The sequence below is a fragment of the Acanthochromis polyacanthus genome, chromosome 1 (assembly GCF_021347895.1).
Source record: "Acanthochromis polyacanthus isolate Apoly-LR-REF ecotype Palm Island chromosome 1, KAUST_Apoly_ChrSc, whole genome shotgun sequence".
Classification (NCBI taxonomy): domain Eukaryota; kingdom Metazoa; phylum Chordata; class Actinopteri; family Pomacentridae; genus Acanthochromis; species Acanthochromis polyacanthus.
The window spans coordinates 19,679,792-19,701,548 of NC_067113.1; the positions used below are offsets into that span (position 1 = coordinate 19,679,792).

The 21,757-nt window shown below is 41.6% G+C and overlaps 2 protein-coding genes and 1 non-coding gene across 5 annotated transcripts; 1 reads left to right on the forward strand and 2 right to left on the reverse strand.

Annotated features, from left to right (window-relative positions):
• Positions 1-451: 451 nt before the first annotated feature.
• On the forward strand, positions 452-17,910 carry disp2 (dispatched homolog 2 (Drosophila)). 3 transcript variants are annotated; one of them, XM_051957479.1, is made up of 10 exons: positions 640-1,173; positions 6,395-6,533; positions 6,711-6,982; positions 8,207-8,236; positions 8,347-8,470; positions 9,089-9,204; positions 10,071-10,192; positions 10,803-10,915; positions 11,905-12,063; positions 12,879-17,910. In XM_051957479.1, exons 1-10 carry the CDS (start codon positions 1,079-1,081, stop codon positions 16,212-16,214), a joined length of 4,506 nt encoding a protein of 1,501 aa, XP_051813439.1. In that variant the 5' UTR covers positions 640-1,078; the 3' UTR covers positions 16,215-17,910. The 3 variants fall into 3 exon arrangements, with proteins under 3 accessions (XP_051813451.1, XP_051813439.1, XP_022077222.1); XM_022221530.2 differs by having other exon boundaries at positions 641-1,173; positions 10,818-10,915; XM_051957491.1 differs by lacking the exons at positions 11,905-12,063; positions 12,879-17,910 and having other exon boundaries at positions 452-1,173; positions 10,071-10,909.
• Positions 3,674-3,756, reverse strand: trnal-uag (transfer RNA leucine (anticodon UAG)). Its single transcript has one exon. It is a non-coding gene; the product is annotated as a tRNA-Leu (tRNA).
• On the reverse strand, positions 17,897-21,738 carry rpusd2 (RNA pseudouridine synthase domain containing 2). Its single transcript, XM_022221542.2, has 3 exons — positions 21,078-21,738; positions 19,931-20,227; positions 17,897-19,001 (listed from the first exon to the last, which is right to left on the reverse strand). Exons 1-3 carry the CDS (start codon positions 21,702-21,704, stop codon positions 18,201-18,203), a joined length of 1,725 nt encoding a protein of 574 aa, XP_022077234.1. The 5' UTR covers positions 21,705-21,738; the 3' UTR covers positions 17,897-18,200.
• Between the last annotated feature and the right edge of the window lie 19 nt (positions 21,739-21,757).

The following is a 21,757-nucleotide window of genomic DNA, read 5'->3' on the forward strand; positions in this document are numbered from 1 at the left end:
ATGTGGGTTTCCAGTTTGTGAAAAATCTTTTTGGATGAAATTAACTTTGTGTATTTGGTATTAATACATCACCAGTGTCTGTGATTCATTATTTTAAATACTAAAGGTGGTTCTGTCATTTTAAGAAGTCACCTAGTTTGCACATGGAAACTTTAAAGGTCAGTAATTGGGGCTCAAGTTGTTAATTAAATGTTTTTGCTTTAGGTAAATAATCTAACAGCCCGAGGGGAAATCTCACGATATGGCAACCCCACATTTACTCATCTAAGAAGCAGCAGCCATTTAAAGGATTTATAGTAACAAAATCACTAGTTATAGCTTGTAGACTGTATAAATGGCATTATAATATATATTTTGTTTTAATAGAACATCAATAAAACATTAACATGCTTATATTTGGCAGCTGTAAAGCAACAGAAAGATGCATGTGTGCATTTACCTCTTATATTGACAATAAAAGATTAAATACACACTGCATTGTTTGTTGTAGTGGAGTCCTTTTGTGCATTTGTTTACATAAATGATTAACATATTTATGCTCCTTGTCTCCTGCTTAATGATTGGCAGAGATTCGGGAGGAACATTGATTATGAATAGTGGATTTTACCTGAACTGATGCCATCAACATAATATTGAGCCTTATTGTAATCAGCAGCCGGAAGTCCCAATTAAGTTGCAGCTCTAACTGAGCGCAGCATCACTGTCTGTGCACCTTCACAATGCGCCTTAAGCAGCAGCTGTAGCTCCTGTCCGAGCCACTTAAGCAGCCACCGATGCTCCCCATCCGTCACTTTGTGCTCCAGCACCGCGGCCGGTTGGACAGCGACCACGCAGCGTCCTCAGCATCACCGCGGCTCCGCCAATCAGCGCGCAGCTCGGGGCAGATTAACCCAAACAGCCTCGGTGCTGCTCCGTAGTAGCAGCCCCAGAAACGAGCCCGCACCTTTGATCCTCGTGGACTCAGTCTAAGGCAGATGGCAGGTTAACTCTTTGCTACACAGCATCCGAAAATCCATCCTTGCCTTTAAGAAAGAAAAAAAAAAACACATCACGTCTTCTAAGGCGAACCAGGAACAGGATGGATGCTTGCGCGATAACAGCAGAAAGCACGGATGCGATAGTGATGGATGAGTCTCCTGGAGATGAGAAGGAAATTCAGGAGGCTTGCCAGAGGTGGGTTGTTTTCTTCTTGTCAGTGGATTTCTCTGAAGCTTACTGTGATTTGTGGAGAGAAATGGATGTTTGCTTTTTTTTTTTTTGCAATAGTAGCTGAGAATGTGCTTTTTACTCTCCTCCCTGAGAGTGTCGCTCAAAATCCGGCTGTTTGTGCTGTGGACAATAGGATCATGTACAGTAGAGGATTTATGCTCTGTTTAGTTTCCCATTACACTATTAGCATCATTATAAAATGAATTTCTAACGATGTTGCACTGTTTGTGCTGCTGGTGGAAACACAAGATGTGCTGATGTCAGCTTATTTTTAAGAATTTATGTTTGATCATTTAAACATTTTCAGGTCAAATATTACTTCTTACTATGTCAGATCACACTGAACATCATTAATTTTGCAGGACAATACAAATTGCTACTGCCTTCTTTGATTTACTGTCTGATAAAGGGACATTGTGCTGTTCTGTGTCTGACTTTGACAGATAAACTGTGTGCAGTAGGCAGCACAAACAGTCCACTTTAGATCTGCTCAGTGTCATCCTCCTGCTTTCTTCAAGCTGGCCCTGTAGGTCACTGATGCCACCCTGTCACTCATTTTGTTCTCCACTAGCAGCCAAGCATATTAAAAAAAAATCTACTGGCTGAGAGGCTCCAAACATGAAAGCAGGGCTGGAAACAGCTGAGACCTGTCACCCTATAGCTCAGCAACAGGCCACAGTTTGGTCGCTCCAACAAGAATCCTTTCTCGGTTTCTTGTCCTACACCTTGAGGCAGAGCCTCCAGTTCTTCCCTCTATTAATAGTTCAGCGCTCTGGCTTTTTAAGAAGGTTAACCGTTGGCCTGCTGCATACAGAGTGAGCTTTTGAGCTGCTCTTCAGTGTGTGTGATTGTCAGTTTAGGAAATGTTAAAAGACATGACATTGACTGGCATCCGGAGAGTTGATGCAAGAGACGAGCAGTAGAGCAGTAGAAAGGGAGAGAGACCTGGAGATAGAGAAGCTGGAAAGTACAGATGACAGTCTGTAGCCTTTAGAGGTATTTTCACTCTGTGCTGAGGCTTTTGAATACCTTAAAGGTGACTTTGGGCACTTTGTTTTTACCAAAGCAATGTATTTCAAAGCACAAATTTGGCATTTTTGCACAAACTTGGGTATTTTCCATTCGGTGGTTCAAGTTCGCTACAATTCAGAGGAATATATTGCACTATTTCACAGCTCTAGCTATTTTTCAAGTTGAGATTTCACATACTAAATGATGAGCAGATAAATCTGTTTTACTTTTATTGTCTAACAGTATTTATTTTAGTCTTTTAGCCCTACAGTAAACATTGTCTTCTCAGAGATTAAAAAGTTGTTTCTGCTGAAACTTGGTTGAATTGCAATAATAGAAGCTGTCTCTCATGCTTAGTTTACCCTCATTAACATTTTATGGCTGTTGTATGAGATTGTGCTATTTTGTGAGTTTTACTTAATAAACTGGCAAAATGACAAAGTGAAATATGAGTAACTTTAAAAGAAAAACTTTGTTGTTTGGATGCAAATTCAGATTTATGAAGCCATTCCCTGAACACTGCTAGTGTCTTTTTTTAATTTTTTGTCCCGTCGTCGGGAGCAGCTTGCTGACACCTTCCTGAAATTATTTTTGTATTCATCCACTGAAATATTGATGAGTTCCAAAAATTGCTCTCCTTGTGTGTGTTTGCCTGTGTTGGCAAGCTCTGAGAAAGCCATTAAACAGAGGGAGAATTAGCCTTAAACACTAACATCCTGAACCGTGTGCTCAGTGAGCTGCTGGGCAGAGGTTACATAGTGTCTTTTAATAATCATTTAATGTCAGTTTTAAACTGCATGGAGCACTGAGGGGAAGTAGTTTATTATTCTACAGTATAGAAATGGCCCTAAATAAGTCAGTAGTGTTGATTTTCTAATAGTTTTTGTGGCTTTAGCACTTAAGTAGGCTAAACTAAACATGCTTCATGACTAAGAGCTGCTGAATTAGCTGTTATTTATATCATATTACAGCTTTACTGTAACACGACGTTCAGTTCTTCGCTGTGCTCCGTCATTAATCAGCCCCATAATCCCTACGCTAATGTATACCACCAATTCAACAGACTACTTATCATCTGTGCGCCTTATTATGGGATGCAAATACAACAGTGTGAGGTCAATTAGGATCTGTTGACTTACTCTGTCGCCATGGTGACAAGTCAGGAAGTGCGGTTGCATCCAGTCTACTGTGGAAAAACAAGCATGTGGTAGACTAGATGGACCTCGTGGAACCTTCACAGAGATGCAGCACAGTGCTCCAGTCAGATGTGTTTATTTGTCCTAGTTTCAGACTAAGACATGTTTTAGGTTCAAATTTTGGATGAGGGTTAAAAAACAAGACTGTGATCAGATTTATTTCAACATTCAGTCTGTATTTAGCATTAAAAGCAAGCATCCGTTTTCAGCTTCATCTGACAATATTATTCCTCAGAGGGAAAATCTGCTAAGGTTGTTGTCAGAAGTGGGATTTGAACCCACACCTCCAGAGGAGACTGCGACCTAAACACAGCGCCTTAGACCGCTCGGCCATCCTGACACATTGTCATGCCGCATATTATATTATATCGTCTTTTACCATTTGAAAAACATATAAGAAAGCAACAATATATATTAAATTTCTGTAGGTGTGAACAAACACAACATGGAAAAACAGCAATACTTTGACCACAAAGCAGGTTAGTGAAGAGGTTTTGATATACTGGTAAATTTTACCGGACATCCTATTAGAATGTTTTGGATATGATAGAAAAGAAACAGAACAGGAAACGTGCATATAGCTACACTAGCAGCTTTGTGACTCTGTGTCTTCTGCTAATTGTTCACAGAGACAATGCTTACATACTGATGTTTAGCAGGTACATTTATCATTTTTACAATCTCAATTGAGCATGTTAGTGTGCTAACATTTGCTAATCAGTATCAACTACAGCTGAGGATGACGGAAGTTATTAGTTTATTAAATCATAAACCAAATGATCTGAAATTTATATTGACTTGCTGATGGTGCTAAATAAAATGGAGTTTATTCTGGTGTTAATATTGTTATTAAATTATTTTTAAACGCAATCCATCCAGGTGTTGTTATGATATATATTGCTCTGAACCCCAGGCAATCCTTTAGCTTCTTTTGGTCCTGTCACATTTTAATTTATTGTAGACTTATTTTTAACAGAAGTAGAAAGACTCTATGGAAAAAGCACAATCATGGCTAGATGTAGAAAGACCTCCAAAAAGTCCCCTGTGTGCAGTAGAACAGTGTTACAGTGCCATAAATCATAAAAAAACACTGTAAGTTCAAAATCTTTCCCTATTTATTTTTTAAAAAATTGAACAAACCTTGGAGGGCTGCACAGTGCTGGATAGCATTGTTGCCTTGCAACTAAAAGATCCCCGGTTCACGTCCTGGACTGGCTCTGGGATCTTTTTGCATGACGTTAACATGTTCTCTCTCTGCACTGTGTGATATACTGGCGACCCATTCAGGGTGTCCTCTGCCTTCACCCTAAGTCACCTGGATCCAGCGACCTCCACAACCCGAATGAGGATTAAGCGGTGTGTAGATAATCGATGGGAAAAAATACTGGAATAAATGCTGTTCAAAAGTTTGGGGTCAATTAGAAATGTCCTTATTTATGAACAAAAACAGTTTTTTTCAATGAAGATAGCATTAAGCTCATCAGAAATACGTTCTAGACATTGTTAATGCGATAAATGACCATTCTAGCTGGAAACGACTGATTTTTAATGGAATATCACCAATAGAGGTACAGAGGAACATTTCCAGCAACCATCACTCCTGTGTTCTAATGCTACATTGTGTTAGCTAATGGTGTTGAAAGGCTAATTGATGATTAGAAAACTCTTGTGCTGTTATGTTAGCACATGAACAGAAATCTGAATTTTCATGGAAAACATGAAATTGTTTGGGTGATCCCAAACTTTTGAACGGTAGTGTAAGTGCCCCAATATGTTACCAACACTGGAAAATAAAATGACTCATGACTTTGATCTGTTCTCTGTAAACACAGCCTGCAGTTCAGTCCAGTGTGGCCGTAGGCTTTTTTTTTGTCACAGGACAGTTGGTTACAGCTGAATCAGTAATAATTAGGTTAGTGCAGTGAGGAGCACAGAATATTTAGTTTAGTTTTTTACATAATCTTTTAAGTACGAATGCTTGACTTTTAGCTAAGTTTTAAAAGAAGCATGTTGAATTTTGTGATTTTAAAAAATATCAGTTTCTAGCTTAGATTTGGCAAATTTTCCAGGAGAAATGGCACAGCACACATGATTAGTTCAAAAAACAATGGAAAGCTGAAATTCTACCAATTTCTCTCTGCATTTACCGTTTCTGGCCATGATAAGGAGTGTAATTGTTGAAAGAAAGCATTTTTGAGTTCAGAGGGTTAACCTGAAACTGCAAACAAGAATCTCTTGGTTGTGCTGGTGGAAAATAAAGGAGATAACCAGAGGGATTCCTTTTCTGGTCGCTACGAATAACTATCGTGTCAGTCTATCCAGTAGATGCTGAGATATTTCAGTCTCTACCAACATGGTGGACTAACAAACTGACCAACCACCACCATCACCCTTAGAGCCATGCTGCTAACGTGGCTAAAAATAGACATCTTCTCTTCCATGTTCTCTAGAGAGCTTGCAACATATATTGTAGGAATGAGAAAGAAATAGGCAGCAGACTCCGAGGGGAGAAGCATATCTATACAAGCTCCACTCCAGGGTTCTCCTGACTGCTACCATTACCCATGAGTCACCACTCGGTCTCATGTTATCTATCCAGGACAGCCCCCTACCACTCTATAACATGATGACATGGTGACATGACATGAAAACAGCCTCTCACTCTCCCTCTTCTTCTCCCTGTCACACCCTCCTCGCCCTCCTCCCTTCTGTTTTAATTGGCCTTCCTTACTTCCAGTAGCTACCCAGAAATCCATTCCTTACCTCATTAGTTCTGCCGGGCCGCTCAATTCCCCTCAGAATATGAGATGAAGCCGAGCCAAGAAGTACAGTAAAGAAACTGAGATGTCACTCACTGTTTACAGACTGAACTTTTGCACCTTCGTTTTAAAGGAAGCTTGTCATTTATTTCACTGTCTCCTCTCCGCCCATCATATTTTCTCTTCTCTTCCTCTCTGTCTCTTTTTCTTTCTCCTCAGTGAGATCCCGGCGGTTTCTCTGTGCCCCCCTGACAGCTCTGCCGAGGCCCAGTTGACAGTCATCCAGTCTGAAGGGGAGCTATGTGACAGCTGCAGCAGCCTTGGCAGACCTTCTTCCTCCTTCCAGCTTTATCACCAAGTAAGTCTGAACACTCGCTGTGCTGTGCGTTGTTTAGGAAAGGTATACAGGGACCCATTAAAAGAGGTTCTGGACATGACAGGTAGTGGCAAGTATAGCCACTCATAATATTTGAACAATATCAGAAATACCTACATTGTGATTGTATAATTTAATCTACCTTCTCTTCTCCTTTAGGTCCCCCAAAGTCCTCAAGTTGGGGCTTACGATTCACCGCAGCCCCAAAAATGTCCCCACTGTAGCCATCACGGTCCAGTCAAACTGAGCGTCTGCCATAACTGTCATTCAAACGCCACTCATGCAGAAGGAGGGGCAGTTGTGAAAGTGGGCCACAGCTGCAGTTCTGCCCATCAGGCATCCCGTCATGGAGCAGCACGGTGTCACTGGCTGCACGGGTCAAATGAGAGCAGGACACATAAACCCAAGCAGCGACATGTGGTGACAGTAAGGTCAGTTTTTAGAGAATATACTCCTTTTGCATTCTTACTCAGAGTTAAATAAGAAGATCAACAGCACCATGTCTGTAAGGTAAATATGAAGCTAATGGAGCACAGCACAGGTAGCGTAGCTTACCATAAAGACTGAGAGCAGGGGGGAAACAGTTCAGGTTTGTCTGTTAAACTCCTGCAAATGGTAAACGGTCTGTATTTATATAGCACTTTACTATACCTGCAAGGTACCCAAAGCACTTCATTTCACCCATTCACACACTGATGCCATACAAGGCGCTAACCACGACCCACCAGGAGCAATTAGGGGTTCGGTATCTTGCTCAGGGATACCTCAACATGAGCACAATGGGCCAAGGATCGAACCAGCAACCCTTCGGCTGCAAGACGGCCACTCTACCCACTGATCCATGCCGCCCCTCAAAATCTCAGCTTTAAATCAACACATTTTATTTGTTTAATCATAAACCAAAGTGACACTCTGACACAGATTTACAGGTGGTTATGTGCCAGACTGTTTGCTGCTGTGCCTCCTTTAAAAGGGAGAATTGTGGCTTTGCATTTTGATTTTTGCATGGCTTTAACAAACACAAAGGAGTTGTAATGTGTTATTTAGAGAGCTTTAAACGTATTGGGTTATTTAACCATCTCTGACTTGCACGACACTTTCTTTTAAAACCATAACCTTGTCAAAAATAGTATTTGTGAAAATTTTTCTTGACATATCGAACAATTTCCAAGATGACATTTCCAAAAAAATGCCCATAAACCTACGTTCAGCTTGTTTTTCTGCACATTGGACTCTGAGGCCATGCTTGGATGACTTTGCTGCTGAAGATAAAACCCTGAAAGTTTTCCTGTTGAAATTATTTGATATATCAAATCAAATTTTACAAATATCTCAATAAATGCTTTAGAAGTTTGAGACAAATTAGCAATGATCAAGCAAAAACTGAACCAAAACTTGATGACTGACCCTTCAGATAAAGTCTAATCAGTTGTTTTCTACTGATTCTGGTTGCCTGTGCTAAACTAAACCAACTGTCTGCTGGCCATAGCTTCATATTTATGTGCAATATTCTTCTGAAGAACATCTTGAAGTAAATTAATCAACAGGTTTTCCATAACAACAAACAATTCCATTTCGGACATTGAGTGCACTTTCCTTTTTAAAATGTATGTTGAGTCATTATATTATGAATAACTGTTTCCAATTATTGCCAGGGATGGAGGACTCTACTGGATTCTTAAAAAGTAAGTGTGAAAATCTGTTTTCCTACATCTTATTTTGATAATAACTTACATTTATATAGCTTCACTGACTGCTTCTGCTTTTTTTTTTCCTTTGGTTTCCTACTTGGCAGCTACTCCCAGGTGATAGTGGACTATCCGTTAGCGGCCCTGCTGGGTTGTGCAGTGCTGCTGCTGGGATGCTCACTGGCTGGATTCTTTATTGGTTCACTGCCAGACTTCTCTGATCTGCTGCTGGTGAGTCTCAATCGCACAAAAGCAGTCTCTAAATTTAAATCCAAAAGTTTCCTTTGCTGTATCTCTACTGTCACCTTTTGTCAGATCCACAATACAAACCTCCCTAACCACCTTAGGCTGAGCGTTAATTGCCGTTTCTCTAATGACTCATGATCTTGGCCGTATCGATTCACTTCAGTCTCCTCTCAGATTCAATGAGCCGCGCTGAATTAGATCGCACACGCCGTCATCTTAATTAAATACATCTCACCCTTTTAGATGCATGCTTAAGGGATAAACAGTGATTAAGAAACGATTTGGAAAATGCAACATGTGAATTAAAACAATGCATCATTAATGACTCATTTAAATGCATTTACAGAAGAATAGAATATGATTATGCCAAATCTTGACCTGCTTTTACACAAAAGCTCCTTTCCTGATAACATCAGACACTCATTAAGAAAATACAGTGTTTTTTATGCTTGTTCAGACAACATTATACGTTGTTTGCGATGCTGATTTATTCAGTGAGCTACCGCAGTACATTGATTGGAATCGGTGTCCACACTGCGTCTTCAGCTTTGATGTCGGTTTGTGTGTGACTGTGAGTGTGTGTATTTTGTTTTTTTCCCACAGGGCTTTGAGCCGCGGGGAACGTACATTGGAGTTCGTCAGTCCAGCTTGCATGAGCTGCAGGAGAACACAGGCCTGGGGAAAACTCTGTCTCCTCTACCACAGCAGCTCAGTAAAAGGTCAGCAAGGAGATTTAGTAGAATGTGGGGTTTCTACATGGGGAGGCTGCAATACTGACCAACATAGATAGATGCTGTAGAAATACATGTAAGCTGCATTATTATAGAAATAGTGATCATATTAGTGTCTCAAGCTGCTTCATGGTGTGTGTGGTTATAATTGGTGAATGTCTGAAAACTGCTAAAACGTTTTGCCAGTAGTAGTACTTCACTCATGCAATAGATACGTAATAGCAGTTCATTAAAAATAATTCTGATACAAGAACACAGTGGTATAAACAGGATTAAAGCTGCTCCAATCAAAATGTTTATGTTTGAAATTACTCAAAAGACCATTTAATGTGAACAGCACTGCTCACAGTGATGAACTACTAAATAAATATCCCTCATCCTTGCAGTTCCGATCACCTGTACGGAGTATTTCAGCATCATTAGCCTAATTGTTTTGGCTTTCTGCACCTGGTACTATTTTGGTCCACTCCTACCATTCCCATTATCCTCAGTCAAAGCAGTGTTTAAATGCTACAGAGCCAGGCATTTTTCTAAGGAAAATACTGTAGAATCTAGGATAGAAGATTAAATATTGTACGACTCCAACTGAATGCCAATGTTGCAGTATGTCTGCTGGATGTGCAAATAAGCAAATGTTTGCTATTACATTTGCAGTATTAACTGAAAAGTTGCCAGTGTTTGAGTTTACAGCTTACTGTGCTGTCCCCAAGGGACCAAAAAGCAATCAATCTAAGTATAAGAAATGATTGAATCATGGGATTATTACTTTTACTTTGTCTTGCTTGGAACAAAAAAAACTGTGTTTAAAGAAACTAAAAACAATCCATCTGCGTGTACATGTGTGGCTGTATCAGTGGTAGGTGTGGAGGTGCTGTCAGTAAAGACAGTAGTGGAGGCCAGGACGCCTCCAGAGTTCGCATCAAGAGGATGCCGGCCAGAGACTCTTCTCTAGACACTTTCCTTTGTGATGCTCCAGGTGAGTAAGTCCTGATCAGTTCAACTCTTACATTCTCAGCCGAGTTAATAACAACATAAATCTGATGGATTGCCATTCAGCATTTGAGCAACTTCCTAAAACTGAACGTAAAAACCAGGAATAAAAGGCAAAACCTTTTAAGCAAAATTAGTATTCCCTACACACACATGACAAAAAGTAAAACATAAAGGTGGCAGCTTATCAGTTAAAAACAAGATTACAAAAACCTGCATGATAGTAAGAAGATGTGAATGACAGCTTTTAGTTCAAAGGATTTTGCTGAGTGCTTTTCTTTGGGAAGGTTATCCCAGATTTTCGTCTTTAAGCTGTGCTTTGAAATAGTGTGCTGTTAGATCAAAGCCTATGCTTCTGTTTTCCATAAAAAAGAGAGAAAGCTCCCTAAATAGATTTATTAGCAAGTCCAAGCCTTGAGGTTTGCAGTATATTGAAGATGCCTAAGTTTTATTCAGTACTGATGGAAGGATAATGAGTATAGGAAATGCTTTTATGATTTCTAAACATATACATAAAAATTTATATTTCAAGCCATTCTCCCCACAAGCCGGTGATTCATGCCGGTCACTGTATTCCTGTATGTGGAATCCATCAGTCTCTCTCCATGCAGACGAGCGTCTGGCCCAGCTGGTGTTTCGATCAGAAAACTCAGCCAGTCTCTGGAGTCTGAAAGCAATCCACGCCATGTGTGACATGGAGCAATCCAGGGTTCGTTCTGACTACCCAATCTCTCATTTCACCTCTACTTTAGCCTTCTTCACCTCTTTAGTCATCATCATCTGTCAGTCTCACTGACATCTTCCTCCATAACACAGTGACTGTATTTCACATTTAAAGCTCCAGTGTGTAGGATTTAGTGGCATTCAGAGGTGAGGTTGCTGACTACAACCAACTGAATCATTATCCATAAGACATTCTTCACTATTGTGTAGGGAAATTGCTTGTGATTGCCACTTCAAAATGAAAAAGTCCCTTCTGCTCCCTATATAAGTGAGGTCATTTTAAGCTAACAAAAACACAACAATTTGTAGTTGCCATAGCATCCCCCTCTTGCTTGTGGACTAAGACTTTTTAAGTTTGAAGTTTGAAATTTTGATCGTTTATGAACTTGGATCAGAAGAGCGAGAGTGAATCTGACTGAGGACCCAAGGACACTAAACATATCCATTATTATCAATCTAAAAGTAGCCCCACCCAAAAGCTGCTTGCATGTCTGTTCTGCTTTACATGGGACACCAATTTACAAAATGCACATTGTGCTGTATTGAAGAACTGAAAGTAGCAACTGAGACCATAAACTTAAGGAAAATGTGTATTGAGGGAACAAATCAAGGGAAAACGAGGCCCATTTTCAGATGGACTTTTATAAATCCGGACTTCTTTTTGCAACCATAAGTGTCACCCCATGCTGGCTGCTAGAAAGAACGCAGGTTTAAGGCATTTATGCTTTGGCTTCATTTCATACAGAGCTATTCTTGGTAGTAACAGGTGATTATACACTAATGACACCATAATTAAGAATACTTTTCTATATCTGCCAGTAGATCCTCCTAAATCCTACACACTGGCCCTTTAATTGTCTGCTCCAATAATAAATAACACTGTACATTATTGTGCGTGAAATTAAATCCTCTTCTGTGAATTAGTTTCAATACTGGGCATGTATTCAAAAAATCTCTCTCCCTGGTCTGTATCAGATTGGCTCCCAGGCCCAGTTCCAAGACCTGTGCCAGCAGCATGGGAGGGTGAAAGCCAAGGGAACGTCCAGAAGCGACTGTTGTCCGAGCTGGTCTCTGGGGAATTACTTGGCAGTCCTCACTAATGCCTCCAGCTGCCTCAACCTCACCTCACAGCAGGTACTGGGGCTTTCTTCTCATTTTACAAATTAACCAGACAAGCGAAGTACAACATCAGCTGTAATTATAAACATGGGTGTTCTGTAAACAGTGCATTGTAGTAGTCCATCTCATTAAGTACCACAGTACACAATATTTAAGAAAAATATGCTCAGCAACCAATTTGAATCTTCAAAAAATAAACCCAACTGAAGGTCCACTGACAAGTTTTAACTGCACCTCATGGTATTTAATAGAAAAACGTAAGTAAGTGGACCCAAAGTGAGATAAGCGAATTTTAGATAACTAATACAGATCGGTGTTTGAACTCTGAAGTCATACTGAGAAATTTGTAGTTTGGTCACAGTTACACATTTGTACACATTTTGGTGTCAGTACCTCGAATTTGTTGTTTTGTAATATTTAAAGGAATAGCTGTGTTTAGGCATATCTTGTTGATAAAAAGACTTATACTGCAGTTATGCATTGGTTAAATATAAAACCACAACTAGTAGATTAGCATATTTTTTTAGAGGAAATAGGAGAAACCGCTATTGTGTGTCTTTTTAGGTAAAATCCAACTAGCAATACTTTTAAGGCTCAATAATTGACGCAATGTAAGTCATACAAAAATACAACAGGGGGTTAATGTGCTGGATGATGTCTGTCTTGTAAAGTGGTCTCAACATTCTCACTGAAGCAAATTTCAGAAAAGGTTAAGGGAAACTGCACACAAAAGTGAGTGAAATACTGTAGGTAGGCAACTCAATTACAACTCAGCCATACTGTATGCTCCTGCCGACAGTTTATTTTCCATTTTCTGTCTTTCACACCAGGTTACTGAGTCTCTGAACCTTCTCCGGAAATGTGCTCAGTACTATCACGAAGGACATCTAGTGGAGGCCTGTGTTGACAGACCCAAACATAGAGGCTGCTCCTCTGTTCCTTCCCGCTGCAAACAATCCCGTGTGGTGTTCCAAATCCTGCACTTCCTCGTCGACAAAGACTTCCTTGGTCCGCAGACTGTTGAATACCAAATACCAACGCTGAAGTACAGCCTTTTGTTCTTACCCATCAACAAGGGACAACACATGATGGAGTTATACATGAACAGCCTTGAAGGCCAGGATCTGACACACAATAATACGACTATTACTGGCATAGACTTTGGCATCAAGCAAACCCTGTTCAAGTATTACCTGGCAAGGGATTCGGTATACCCCATCCTAGCTGTTGTATCTCTTCTTTTAACTATGGCTCTTTATCTTCACTCTCTGTTCATCGTAGCATTATCGGTAATAGCAATCACAGGCTCCCTCCTAACCTCTTATTTCGTCTACAAAGTAGCATTTCGCCTGACTTTTTTTCCGATGGTCAATCTCTCTGCAGCTCTTATTCTCTTAGGAGGTTGCTCCAATCAGGTTTTCCTCTTTACTGACTTCTGGAATCTGCAGCTATCTCAGAACCCTTCAGCCTCTCTGGAGAAGAGAGTAAACAGAGCTTTGCAGGAAGTCGGCTACTTGATTTTAGCGTCAGGGTTGACCTCCAGTGCGGCATTTTTCTCCGGTTATCTCAGTAGCATCACAGCAATCAGATGCTTCTCTATTTATCTCGGAACCGCCTCTTTCATCAGCTCACTCTTGGCGTTCGTGTGGCTGCCATGCTCTTTCATCTTGCGTGAACGTTACACAAAATCATCCTCTGCTTCTGCCACAGTGCAAGGATGGAAACCTTGCTGCTCCAAAAACAATGGCGGCTTCTGGGACACGAGCTCACGCAAGAGATGCCTATTCAGCCTCGGGCAGAAGTTGAGAGAATTAAAACGGGGTCTCACAGACACCTCCAATTTAATATTTCTAAAAATCCTCCCTTGTGGAGTGGTAAAGTTTCGGTACATCTGGGTGTGCTGGTTCGCGGTGCTCGCAGCCGGGGGCACATACATGGCCTGCATTGACCCGGGCATGAAACTGCCCACTCTTGATAGCAGGGTCACCCAGCTTTTCCGCTCCAGTCATCCATTTGAGAGATTTGATGCAGAGTATAGCCACATGTTCATGTTTGAGAGACAGAGAAATGGAGAGGATAAGCCTGTTGCGTTAATGCTTGTTTGGGGAGTCAAACCAATTGATAATGGGGATCATTTTAACCCAAGAAGCAATGGCTCTTTAGTTCTCGACCCAGACTTTAACATGAGCCGACCTGACGCTCAGGTTTGGTTGAGGGATCTATGTGGGCGGGTTCAGAACCAAAGCTTTTATTCCCCTCTGACACCGGAGGATAAAGATGTGATAACAGACAATATCTGTCTTGTGGAGCAGCTCGTACACTGGGTATCCGTCAGGTGCTCAGACAGCGATGACGCCCTTCATTTTTGCTGTAATGACATCCCTTTCCCCTACCCTCCTAATGTTTTTGAGAAATGCCTTAGTATGATGCTAGCAGAGCGGTACGCCGAATGCCATCTGGCACACAGTGGAGGCCTGTACTTCCAGCCAGATGGCAGGGTCGCTGCCCTTGTGTTGGCATTCAAAACCACATACCTCCACAGCTTCAACTTCAGCAAAACCAGTGCTTTTTACAGAGAAATCCTTACTTGGTTTAACAAAGAAATATCAGGAGCACCACAAGGGCTGGAGAAGGGCTGGTTCATCAGTCAGCTGTCTCTTTTTGATCTACAACAGTCTTTAGGTTCTGAGACTCTGGTAGTAGCTGGTTTCTCAGTAGCTCTCACGTTTGTTTTGCTGCTCTTAACCACGTGGAATATTCCACTGAGCATATATGGGACTCTAGCTGTAGGAGGCAGTGTGTTTGTCACAGTCGGCCTCCTTGTTCTTCTCGAATGGCAGCTGAATGGCATCGAGGCTCTGTTTATATCATCAGCCGCAGGGTTGTCTGTTGACTTTATTGCTAATTATTGCATATCCTACAGCTTAGCTCCGCATTCTGACAAAATTGGGAAAGTAGCACACACCACTAAAAGGATGGGATGTCCCGTAGCAATAGTATCAGGAGCATTTTTCTTCATGGGGATTATCATGTTACCTGCAACGGCCTTGCTGTTCAGAAAGCTTGGGATTTTCCTGTTTTTGGTGAAATGTGTAGCATGTGGATTTGCAACCTTCTTTTTCCAGTCGCTGTGCTGTTTTTTTGGACCCCAGAGAAACTGTGGAACGATCACACTGCCATGTTGTTCAGACCAGACGGACGCCGTGCTGTCCTCTTTTGCCGAGCCCGGTTCTTCGTCAGCCTCGGCCGCTAACGGGGCCTTTGGCAGATCTAGAGCGAGGAGGAGTTATGACAAAGAAGCAGCTGGTTACCTCTACCCCAACCACCAACGTCAGCACAGGCAGAAACAGCCTGGAGGAGGCGGCGCCAGGAACCGAGGACCTGAGCAGTACGAGCTTCAACCTTTGGCTTATCGACTGAGCGACAGCTTTGAGAACAGCACCTGCACCAGCAAACTGTCCAACCGGCCCTCTGTGCTATCTGACGAGATCGAGTACTGTGGGAAAGATGAGGACAGGAACAGCATGGACGGGGAAAGCGAAGAGACCTGCAGTCATCAACATAAGATCGGCCAAGCACCACCAGCCCTCCAGACCTCATCTCCTTACAAAGACAACACCCTCCACCCAATGGACCTTGCACAAGCAGATGTAGCTAAGGACAAATTCCTATGTAAAACCTGCAGAGGTCATACTGCTGAGCTGAAGCATTGGAGCAATACATCCTTCTCCTCATCGTCAAGCATAGAGGAGACCATCATCAGTCACACACTGGAGACCACTGACCAGCCATCTCTCTGCAAAGGTGAAAACTCCACAGGGGAGAGTCACTATCACCGTCACTGCTCACATAAAGGGCCTCTCTCCTCACAGTCTCAGAGCTCGTGCGAGGGTCTGGAGGACTCCTGTGAAACATGCCTCAGTGACATCGAACCAGGGCCTTCAAACCTGCAGCAACACGAAGGACAGGCGGAGGTCCATTTACAACCAGGACACCTCAACGGGAAGAGAGACACGCTTCGTCTCTCGCTGAAAGAAACAGTTTATGACAGTTGTGGTAAAAACCGCACTAGCCAGAGCGAGGAAGTGGTCATTTTACCCAACAGTAAGCCCGACCTACCGGACATTTGGATCAAGAGAGATGTACAACGGGAGGACACATGTTGAGCAATGTTGGGGGAATCTTTGCAAACACTGTGCATTAGTTGTTCTTAATTTACATTGAAAATGAATCACAGTACTTACTTACACAAGCAGACAGAACTTTTAAAAAGAAGCATACACCGTTACATTTGTGTAATGCTCAAAGGAAATATAAGCCAACTGCAAATGCAACATGTGACAGCATGTTTGTCTGATGTTGCAGTTAAGGTTGTTCCAGTGTCTGTAACAAATGAGGTCAGAGCATGAGTGTTTCTTCAGCAAAAAGGTCGAATAAAGGCATGACTTGTCCGACTGAGCATTTTTAGAAAGAAGACAGCTTTGTGCTCAGTCACAACTTTGCACCAATCTCACACTTGAAATTGCAGCATGCAGTCAACACAAAACATCAAGTACTGCACCTGCTGCCTGCAGAATTTACTTTGTGCCTGGAACTTTTTAACTTCTGAACCTGTACACTCTGCACAGACTGGGTTTTAACGAACACAATGGTAACTGTGTGCACCCGCTGGCCTTCTTCCATGCTGGAATTGACCCCTAATGAGCCATATACATTCACGGACTGATGTTAAAATATAAATGTGAGATATACAGAGAAAGAGCAGTGTGTGCAGTGTCACATACAGTTTTTAAGCATGAGTCAATCATTATCATTATTACCCAAAGTTGCAAACAAGTGTGACTTGACTACAGTCAGTTGGTTTTGCTCTCTGAGCTGATAATATGTACAGTATGTCCTTTGTCACCATGGCGTAAAAAAGCTGAAAACTACAGTTAGCGGTGTGTCATTTGTGGTGTCATGGCTTGCTTTTAGTGTGTTACTGTCAAATTATAAGTCATGCTGTTTATCTAGTGTCAGTGCCAAAAAATGTAATATTTACTTATGTGATGATTTTAAAGGGCAAAGGAGTTTCTACTACAGACGTAACACTCTGTGAGTTTATGCATTGGTGGCAAATTAAGGTGCAAACTATTCCAGGACCTGTGGATGTCAGCGCACGCCTTCGCCTTTGTAAAGAAGTAGGAGCTCTAATTTCTATTTCCAAAGCAGTAATTATACCATTGCAAGCCACTGCATCGACAGCTAATAATTTGAATACGGACCTTTGTCTTCTGTTGTTGGAAACTCCAACAGGTAGCTATCTAAGCAACAGACAGCCTTTATCCTCAGCCCATCCCACGATTGAGAACAGTTGCTTGCATCTTAATATATTTCAAATAACAGTATTTATAACATGAACAGCATGTGCCAAGTGTCTTTCAGCAGGTTGTCTACTTGGCTGAAACTGTGTGTTTTGTGCAGTGGGTGTTTCCCTCGAAAAGCAACATAAGATGTGTTTATGGTCCTTTACATGATGTTTAGTGTAAATCAAAAAGGAGTTGCAGCGATGGTGGTTCAGCAGTAAGACCTTGACAAGAACAGATGTATGTGAAACGTGCCTACGAGCAGGGTTCTTTTCAAACTTTCTCATGTAAGAAGTGTTTGCTTTTGACATCTTGACTGTACAATCACAAGTCTCTAATAAGCCTTCACTTTAAACCACTCAGCAGAATGACCTGCCTTACAGACAAAAGAAATCAATCACACGCTTTCTATAAACATGAAACAGTAAAGGTCACTACCACCACTACCACCATAATTTACAGCTGTCAGTGTTGTTCATTTTTCAAAAAAATGAAATAAAACATTTATTTTCCTGCAGTCTGGCTTTAATTTATTTCAAATTGTAGCTGTTGTACCACATATTTTACAGGATTTAAAGATGAAATTAAAACAGTCTTTCAAGTAAAATGGGGATTAAATTAAAATGAGGGCAAATTTTCCTATCAATATTTAAAGCAGAAATAAAAAAAAAAGCATTTTAGGCCATGTTCAGAGAATTTACAAAAGAACTGTGAAGAAAAATGCATCACAGTAAAATCAGAAAGCCTTAAAATAAAACCACCTAAAGTATCTCATAAGGCAAACTCATCAGCAGCGTTCATCAGGCTCTATTCAGCTTCGACCCAGTCTTCTTTGGCCCAATCAGGTATACTAGTGGAATATTCAAAGTCAGGTCCTTTGTAGCGTAAAGCATGGAGATACATAATGAGCTCCTTCTCTGTGGGGTCTGGTCGCACCAGTTTACATTCGCTACACAGGTGGTCTTGAGTCCCCGGAGGCGTTTTCTGAGTAGAATCAGCTGCCTCTGTTTGATTTTCATTTGAATTAGTTGATAGAGGGTTCTGAGATTCTGTGAGTGAGGCGTTCTTAGTTTTTACATTTCCTGTCTCAGTGCAATCTAACTTTTTGTCTACTTGTGTCTGACAACTTTCTCCACTCTCATCAGGTTCAGCTGTTCTACCTGACATGTTCGTTTTCTCAGATATCTTGTTTTTCTTGACTTCTTGTCCGACTCCAATGCAGTCATCTGTAATATCTAGCAGGTGCAGATTTTGATGCTCCTCTACCAGCGCGTGCAGCAGTTCCTCGTCACTCTTTCCTATTTGTCCCCCCTTCCCCCTGTGAGGACCCCATGCTGAGGCTCCGTAGATGGGATCATTGACGATGGGAAAGCCCAGGTACTGAAGGTGGACTCTGATCTGGTGCGTGCGGCCAGTGAGGGGTAAACAGCGGACCACACTTGTTTTTCCGTTAAAGCTGAGCCTTTGAAAGACGGTTTGGCACTCCTTACCCTTCGGGTCAACTCGACAGAGGCCGATTTTAAAGGAAACAACCAGGATGGGCTCCTCGCAGATCAGTTCACCCTCTGGAAACTCCCCGTCCACTCGGCACACATACTCCTTTTCAAGCTGGCAGAGAGAGTAAATGTAAGGCACTTTGTAAAACCCAGCCAACACACTCGCGTGCATTGCTCTCTAACTAGAGCTCCTCCTCTCCTCAGGGCACACTGATGACGTCAATGTTTAGTCCAGTCATTGCTATGCGTAGCTCAAATGAGTTCACACATCTTCTTTTGATAATTCTTTGTATTTTTTCCCCACATAAATTGACTACAATTAATATAAAATGTTATTTTGTCAGTGATAATAATGAATGCGCTTGCTGCTACTTTTTGCTGGTCAAAGCTGAGGTATCTTTTATAAATACTGGTGACTGATTGTGTTTCTCTTTTGCTCACTTATTCACTGAGAGTATTAGGATATACACAAGCATGCATTATTTGATTACTTGGTATTTGTACATCAATGTGTACATTCTTGGGTATCTCAATGTGTACATTCTTGGGTATCTCTTTGGATATTATCATGGATGATGGAGGAGATTCACATTCACTGACTGGTCAAGGCTGTGCAAAAACAATAAGACATTACTGTTCTTTAAAAACAATAGACAAATACAAAAAAGCACAATGTCATAAATAATAATGAGGTAGAGATTATGTAGTTAATGGCATAATTATCTAAATCTTTTGTTTTTGATCACCATTGATTTTTGCCTATAATGGTCATGCAATCCCTTTGGAAGCAGGGAATGAAGGTTGAGAGGAATGTGTAAGTAGTACTGTATGCTTATGTTTGTTAGTTTCTTTGTTTTATTATGTACACTGCATTCATTTATCTTGTTTGGGGAATAGAGGGTGAGTGTGGAGTGAGTGGACTGAATGAAAGACGGGCGGAAAAATTAATTGCAGATTGTAGAGAGAGGAAATATAAAGCACCTGTGACTGATTTATTTTAGTTAAGGGTAAAACTGCAAGTCCAAACCAACCTAAACGTACCTGTCTGTCTCTCACCAACTGGTCCAGTTGCTTTGATTTCTCCAACGTCCTGGCAAACAGCAGCACTCCAGAGGTTAGCCTGTCCAGTCTGTGGACTGTATGAAGCTCCGAGATGCCCCGCTCTTTTCCCAGAATGAAAATCACCGTGTTGTGGCGGAAACGGCCGCAGGGGTGGACGGGGATGGAGGCAGGCTTGTCGACCACAAGCACTTCACCGTCATCCACCAGAACCTCCAGTGGTTTGCCAACTACAGGTGGCTCATGGCGGTGCACAGTGTTCCTCATGTGGTCATTATTCTGTGGAGAGAAGGGAAGGATTTAGTCTTTTGATACCTCAGTCAAGGGTGACACCTTCCAATGACATTTTCAAAGTAAGGAAAAGCCCATCTCTCCTTCCTGGGAATGACTATACTGTCCTTACAAGACTTTAATATCGATTATGTCAAAATGGATGTTTAAAATTTTCCTACATGATGATTTATTGGTAAGAGAGGTCACACAGATCTAGGTTTGGCTTAATTACATCTAAAATTGAGAGCTTTAATTTCGTTTGGCTACTCAAATGCAGCTGTGCATCAGGTAACAGAAACAATAAAATGTCTGTACCTGAAATGTCCGTTTCAGGATTGATTTTAAGATTTCATTGTTTGTTTTTAAGGTTTTAAATGGGTTGGCACCACCTTACTTGACACAGCTCAAACATTATCCCACTTCAGTTAGAGCGCTGCGTCCAAACAACCATATGCTCTCAAAAACAGAGGCAGCTAAGCCTTTGTAGTAGTTTTTCCTAATGTTTGGAACAGTTTATGTGTCCATATGAGAACTGCTTAGACTTTAAAAAGTTTTAATTGCTGCTTAAGATCCACCTCTTTCTGTTCGGATTTGAGTAAAACAGAACTTGATATCCTGATTTTATCTCTTATTGTGTTTTATTTATTAATCTTATTTTTAAATGTTATTCAGATTTGTCTTTAATTATAGTAATTACGTTTAAAGCACTTTGGTTCAACTCATGTTGCTTTATAAATAAATTCGCCTTTGACAGTATGACAGCACATTGGATGTATTCCTGAGTTGTTCTGACATTCAGCAGGCACAATGATTATAAAAGCAGTGCTTAAAACGTACATGAAGTGCTGGTACTGACCCTGAGCACCACAGACAGATCCTCCACAGGTGTCTCGTTGAGCTTGATGCGACCCTCTTTGGCGGCCCTCTGATAATACTCAATGGACTCGGCTCTGAACTCACTGTTAAACACATCCAGAAGAGTCTTTCCAATCCACCGACCTTTACAGTAGGTCTTAAAGTCAAAGTAATACGGATACACCTTACGAAGCCCACCCTCGAAGTAGTAAGACGTCTCGTCGAAATGCTCCTGGCTGAAGCTGACACCTGGGTTGCGTTTCTGCGGCGGGGGGACGTATCTCTCGCCCGGACTGAGCTTCTTCCCCCCCGCTCCTCTTCGCCTCTTACCTCGGCCACTTTTCTCCGCTTCGTCCGGCTCGTCGTTTTTGCGTTTGCCAGTTTCTGTTGCGTCTTTCGTCGCGGTTTCCTTCGCCGACACCGGTGTGTTTACGTCCGCTGGTGTTCCTGAGTCGTTAGCTGCTTGCTCCATCATCAAACTGCTCTTCTGACACCGCAGTGAGTTAAAATGAAAGCTCTGAAATGTACTTAAGTTGTAAAACGAAGTAAATTGAGCTATACGTCTGTTAACTTTAGTTATACGCGAGAATAAAGAACGTAAATCTCTAGCCCACACACTCACGTGCATTACTATCGAGCTAGAGGTCCTTCTGTTCTCAGGCGCGCGGTGATGACGTCAAT

Coding starts and splice junctions, on each gene's coding strand:
- disp2 (XM_051957479.1), top strand. CDS start 1,079: ATGGATGCTTGCGCGATAACAGCAGAAAGCACGGATGCGATAGTGATG. Junction 8,237..8,346: donor CTCTACTGGATTCTTAAAAA/GTAAGTGTGAAA, acceptor CCTACTTGGCAG/CTACTCCCAGGTGATAGTGG. Junction 10,916..11,904: donor GTGACATGGAGCAATCCAGG/GTTCGTTCTGAC, acceptor GGTCTGTATCAG/ATTGGCTCCCAGGCCCAGTT.
- rpusd2 (XM_022221542.2), bottom strand. CDS start 21,704: ATGCACGTGAGTGTGTGGGCTAGAGATTTACGTTCTTTATTCTCGCGT. Junction 20,228..21,077: donor ATCTGTCTGTGGTGCTCAGG/GTCAGTACCAGC, acceptor TTCTCTCCACAG/AATAATGACCACATGAGGAA. Junction 19,002..19,930: donor AGTTGGTGAGAGACAGACAG/GTACGTTTAGGT, acceptor TCTCTCTGCCAG/CTTGAAAAGGAGTATGTGTG.